Source organism: Leptonychotes weddellii, chromosome X, assembly GCF_054177405.1.
Source record: "Leptonychotes weddellii isolate Sample4059 chromosome X, ASM5417740v2, whole genome shotgun sequence".
In the NCBI taxonomy this organism is placed as follows: domain Eukaryota; kingdom Metazoa; phylum Chordata; class Mammalia; order Carnivora; family Phocidae; genus Leptonychotes; species Leptonychotes weddellii.
In genome coordinates this window covers 6,202,133-6,208,629 of record NC_138385.1, presented here as the reverse complement: position 1 = coordinate 6,208,629, position 6,497 = coordinate 6,202,133, and the positions used below count along the sequence as shown (strand labels likewise).

General features: G+C 35.3%; 1 protein-coding gene across 1 annotated transcript; it reads right to left on the bottom strand.

Annotated features, from left to right (window-relative positions):
• Positions 1-5,348: 5,348 nt before the first annotated feature.
• On the bottom strand, positions 5,349-5,784 carry LOC102738786 (ribosomal biogenesis factor). The gene has a single exon (XM_006737312.3). It carries the CDS (start codon positions 5,713-5,715, stop codon positions 5,413-5,415), a length of 303 nt encoding a protein of 100 aa, XP_006737375.2. The 5' UTR covers positions 5,716-5,784; the 3' UTR covers positions 5,349-5,412.
• Positions 5,785-6,497: the final 713 nt, after the last annotated feature.

Sequence of the window (6,497 nt, the reverse complement as noted above, 5' to 3'; positions counted from 1 at the left end):
TAATATTAAATAGATCAGTGTAATTCAAGCCTCCAAAACATTAAATAAGACAAAGAAGGACACTTTATATGCTAAACATATAATTAACAAGAAATTTTGTGTGTGTGTATGTGTGCATTTTCCTGAAAATGTTCTTTTCACCTTCATTCTTGAATAATATCTTAGCAGGTTGTAGAATTTTAGGAAGCCAGTTATTTTGCCTCACCATTTTGAAGATTTATTTTCTATAATCAATCACTGTTCTCCGGCACTGTTAGTGACATTGAGATAGCTATTGTTGATTTATCACTCTTTTGTAGATAAATTGTATTTTTCCCAGTTGCATTTCTGTGTTTCTATTTGTTTTTGTTGTTATATTATGTTAAATGTGGATTTATTTTTGTTTATCCTAGTAGGCTTAAATATTTTGTTCTTCCCTCCAAGAAAATTGTTTATTTCATCAATTCAGGAACATGTTTCATTCATTCTTTCTATTCTCTATTTCTGGGATTTGATTAGAAGTATGTTAATTTTCTGATTTTTACCCCCAAGTCTCTTAACTTCTTTTTTAAACATTTTTTTTTAAGTAAGCTCCACACCCAGACTGGAGCCCAACACAGGGCTTGAACTCATGACCCTGAGATCAAGACCTGAGCTGAGATCAAGAGTCAGATGCTTAACCGACTGAGCCATCCATGGTCCCCCATCTCTCTTAACTTCTTAGTTTACTTGTTTTCCCTCCATTATGTATTCTGGGTAACTGAATCATATGTAGCTTCCTGTTCAATATTTTCTGTTCATCCATGTTTGATGAACTTTTAATTTTAATGATTGCATGTTTTCAGTTTTAAAAAATAATGTTGTTTTCCGTATTTGCCTGTTATTCTTCAGTGAGATTCTATATTGCAGCAGGTAAGGCCAGATTCTGTAGCCAAACTGCCCTGTATGTATTATGTTTCCACCATTTACTAACTATGAGAACTCAGTCAATTCACTTCCACTCTTGATGCCTCCATTACCTCAGCCATAAAATTAGGATGCAAGTGGTTTTCTGTTGTAGCTAATCTCTTGATTTACTCAGTGTACCCTACCTGTCTTTCAGCTCTTTCATTCTTTATGTAACCAATTTCCTCATTAAATACATTTATTTATTTATTTATTTATTTATTTATAAAGATTTTATTTATTTATTTGACAGAGAGAGACAGAGAGAGGGAACACAAGCAGGGGGAGTGGGAGAGGGAGAAGCAGGCTTCCCGCTGAGCAGGGAGCCTCAGTGCACCAGGCTCAGGCTTGATCCCAGGACCCTGGGATCATGACCTGAGCCCAAGGCAGATGCTTAACTGCTGAGCCACCCAGGTGCCCCTAAATTACCTTTATTTTAAATAATGGTTTCTGTTTTCTTGGGTGAACTCAGCTCCTCTTGTTCTTTTTTTAATCCCCTATTCATTTTTATCACAGGAGATTTTCATTTTTCCTTATTAAATTCAGCTATGCATTGTTTATAAAATTGTCATATTTTCTTTAGTATTCCTGGATTTCTGTCATGAGAGGATTTTCAGGCTACCTTTGTTGGGCATTATTGCCCAACCTGTGCATTTCTATTATATATTAGGTACCAAAGGGAGTTATTGTCATGCTATTGTCAATATGTTACCCTCATGGAAATAAAAGGGAAACAACATACATAATAACATTTATCACTTTCTCAAGTTTAATGAATTGTTTTCTTTGGACTGACATGGCTTAAATTTCTAAAGGAAATTGGAAAGTAAATCAAAAGTAACTGGCTAACTGGTAGAGATGGAAGTATAATTAATATTAATAAGCTGTGAGAATAACGTAAGAAATGGCACAGTTAATTTTTCATTTACCTAGAATAGAAAAAAGTCGACTAAACTATAGATCTCATGTAACTGAGAACTGTAAGCATTGTTGACCATGAGGAATTATTAAATGTGAAATGGATTTTTGTATTCACAGACATCAGGCCACACTTTCAGTGCAGAAATCAATCATTTTATAACTAACAAACACTTACTCAGCAAATATTATGTTTCAGACATTGTTTTAGGTGCCAATGATGCATTGACAAATAATATGGACAAAAATCTCTGTCTTTGTGGGTGTATATTTTAGAGAAGAAAAACAAATAGAGCAGGGTAAAGGATAGTGGGATTATAGAGAAGAGGGAGTTGGGATATTAAATAAAGTTGCTAGTGTAGGCTTTGCTGATAAGTTACACTTAAGCAATGACTTGAAACAAGTGGAGGATTAACTGTGGGGATACCTGGGATGAGAACCACCTATGCATTATGAATAGACAAGTCAAAAACCTGGAGGTGAAAACAGGCCTGGCATGTTCAGGAATAGCATTACTGAATTCAGTCATTAAGTTCTTTTTAAATGGAAAGTCTCATACAATGCATGAAAAATCAAGACTGACTTTGCAGATTTGCTCATAAAGGAAATTTGTTTACATACCCCATTAACAATCATTGTTGAAACTAAATGGGGAGAGTGGGCATAGTTGTATTTATGTGAGAATCTTGTTAGAGTATTTGGGGATGAAGAACTCAAGAAGGGAAAACAGAATTAATAGGGATCATACATCAGAGAAATTAGCAAACTAATGCAATAAAATAAAAATATCACACTTCTTAATAATTATTTTTGATGGAGAGCATTCAAGATGCAGATTGTCATCCTTTGAAGATTTAGTCAAGACAATAATTCATGTCAAAACAAATTAATAGAATGTCAAGGTTTTTCATAAATGAAACACTATCATCATATATGTGCAATATCTTTCCAATTATCACATGAGTTTTTCTTAATATCTGCAAGAATACATAGAAAAGAGATATTTAAAGTTTACTAGCACTTAGAGGAATCCTGAATTTCAGGGCCAAATATAACTTGGGATTTTATTGGAACTGAGATTGCAGAATAGCCAGGAACCCTTTTATTTTTATTTCTTTACAAGCCTAGATAGTGATATACTGCATGTTTTTGAAGTCACTGGATCTTTCCAAGGAATTCCCAAGTCATTTCCAAAGAAAGAAATTGCTGAATGTGATTGTTCCTCCTTATAATGTAAATTGCACTCATTAGGAATTTGATGCACACTTCTTTTCTCTATAGAGCTGCTGGATTTCTTAGGCAGCAAAGACATGCTGGATTAGCCAGAATAAAGGAGATAGTGAAAATTTGCCATACATACAAAGCAGAATTAAGTAAAAATTAACAAAATCAGTCTGAAACTTAAATGACATTAAAAAAGTATATAGCAATACAAGCCTTTCTCAAGAAACAAGAAAGGTCTCAAATATACAACCTAACCCTACACCTAAAGGAGCTGGAGAAAGAACAGCAAATAAAGACTAAACCCAGCAGGAGAAGAGAAATAATAAAGAACAGAGCAGAAATCAATGAAATAGAAACCAAAAGAACAGTAGAACAGATCAACGAAACTAGGAGCTGGTTCTTTGAAAGAATTAATAAGATTGATAAACCCCTGGCCAGACTTATCATTTATAATTATCAAATGAAACCTAATGTTCTTTTATGGTTTATTTGGTTTCTGTATGATGATTTATTTTTCTATAGATTAACATTATATCTTGCTATTAAATTTATATAAAATCTTAGGTTCTCATCTCATTCTGGGGGGTTTCTGCCAACAGGTCTAAATCAATGTCAACTCCTTTTTGTTTTAATTCAAGGGTTTTTCTGATTCCAATAAACTCTCCAATCTTTAAAATTCAGTTTGAATTATTTTGCAACTTAATATCCTATATAAATTAAGACTTTAAAGAGTCCTCAAAGGTTTAAGGTTAAATTGGTGGTATCAATAGGAATACATATTTTGAAAGAGCTAATGAGGGATCTAGACATAACCATAGTTCAAATTTTGTGAAAATTAAGCAGTTTTTATGAAAAACAATATCACAATCTGACTAAAAGACAGTTTTAGCTGTGAATTCCATAGTTTATGTTGGAATGAAAAGTTTCCTGTTCATTAAAAATGCATTGAGGGCGCCTGGGTGGCTCAGATGGTTAAGCGTCTGCCTTCAGCTCAGGTCATGATCTCAGGGTCCTGGGATCGAGTCCCGCATCGGGCTTCCTGCTCCTTGGGAGCCTGCTTCTCCCTCTGCCTCTCTCTCTCTCTCTCTCTCTGTCTCTCATGAATAAATAAATAAAATCTTAAAAAAAATGCATTGAAAAACTAGGTCATTCAATAATCAAAATAACTGTGATATGCAAATAGTTTGGTCCTTTGAGAATGAAAACAGCAAAAGGAACATTGTATTTGTGGATTAATAATACAAGCAAGACAATTCAATAAGGGATCGATTCAATACATTATCCAATTAATGTAATGTGGCTATATTCAAATACATGATATATTCCAATCTGTTCACAGCCTACAGATCATTTTCTTTGGGGTTGAAGGCAGCTGAAGTTATTGGTGGCAGGGTTCCTGTAATCTCTATTCTTCCAGATTTCCTGAATAGCAGTTATGTCCCTTTTGGTCTTCTCTCTCCCAGTCTTCCAATAGTTGTATAAGCCTCTCATTCCCTATTTTCATGATTGAACTCTGACACATTCTTCAAAGACACTATGTATTGTTCTTTTAGTTGTGACTCCTGGTGGATAATGCCCTACTTATTTGACCTCTCTGTTGTACTTGATGCTGTTAATATTTGACTTCTTTCATTTGATCCTGGTTACTGCTTAGCACGAGCTTGTGCAGGGTCCTTTGCCTTCAGTCTCCTCTTAAATGTTGGTGTCCCCCAGAGTTCCATTCTTGAGTCTTCTTTTATTGTGCACATGACCCCTATATTATTATCTACTTGCTCTTTATCTCAAAAATCTATATATCTAGCTCAGAAAAAATTTAAATGAATGAATAAATGAAGTAGAGAAAGAAAATTGAATGGCAAGAGAAAACATGCACTTTTAACACACATTATGTTTTGTTTTGTTTTTTCTTAGAAAAAAAGGGGAGGAGGGGCAGAGGGAGAGGGGGAGAGAGAATCCCAAGCAGGCTCCATGCGCAGTGTGGAGCCCAATGCAGGGCTCGATCTCATAACCCTGAGATCTTGACCTGAGCTGAAATCAAGAGTTGCATGCTTAACCAGCTGAGCCACCCAGGCGCTCCAACATACATTATGTCTTAAATGAGCATATATATTCCACCTACAGGTAGGAGAACATGTAAATTCTAGAGTTATTTTAAACATATTCAGGATGTTCAATTCATTGTAAGTGCTTTTAGTGTTGAGAAATAGAATGGAGAAGATGCTGATATCAGTAAAGAAGAAATTTAAACTTTCAGGAACTTGGAAGAATGTGTTTTCTTTTTTTTTTTTTTGTATAAAACATTTAATTTATTGGTCTTTTTGGGGTATCTGCTGTATCTCCAGTGTATTACAACTGAGCCATTAATCTTGTCGCTTCATCAACATTAACTGGTTCGTTTTCATGACACTGCTGAGGAATCAGCTGTTTCTGCAAAGGTTCAAGGGAAAGGCCTTTTGAGAAATGGGCAAGTTCCTTTTGTATATCTACAAAAGCTTTATTCACTCTGTTAACTTTTTCATCATTCACAATGTTTATCTTCTTAAGATTAGTAGTAACTGGTTTTGCTTTGTTTTTAGACTTAAAGTTTTTTTGGCTGGCTATATGAAATACATTCCTGGACTTCTGCCCTCTTAGTTTGTTCTTGGCCATTGTGCTCTGGCTGACACCATCTACACGCAGAAGATCTTCAGGAAGTTCCGGAGGTGGGGAGGAAGGAGCCAATCAAAATTCCTCCCACAGGCCGTAGTTCCGCCCACTGGACGAAGCCCTACCCACCCAGCGGAGTCTCACCCACAGAACACTGGCCTGCCCCAAGAATGTGTTTTCTAACTTGCTATCTTGTGCATTAATGGCACAACCATTTTGGAAGACAGCTTGGCAGTTTTCTGAAGGAATTGAAGACTTAGCTTCACACAAAACCTGCACACGGATGTTTATAGCAGCTTTATTCATAGTCACCAAAACTTAGAAACAACCAAGATGTCCTTTAGTAGGTGAATGGATAAATAAACCATGATACATCTGATGATGAAAAATTACTCTGCTAAAAGAAATGAGGTATCAATCCATGAAAAGACATAGAGGAACCTTAAATGCATATTACTAAGTGAAAGAAGTCCATTTGAAAAGGTTTCATAACTGTATGATTCCAACTGTAAGACATTCTGGAAAAGGCAAAACTATAGAGACAATAAAAAGATTAGTGGTTGCCAGATAGAGTACAGAGGATTTTTAGGGCAGTGAAAATACTCCATACGATGTTATATTGATGAATATATGTCATTATACATTTGTTGTAATCCATGGAATATACAACACCAAGACGAGCCTTACGATAAACTACGGACTTTAGGTGATTATGAAGCATTAGTGCAGGTTCATCCTTGGTTAAAAAAAAAGTGCCCTTCTGGTGAGTGGTGTTGATGATGGGG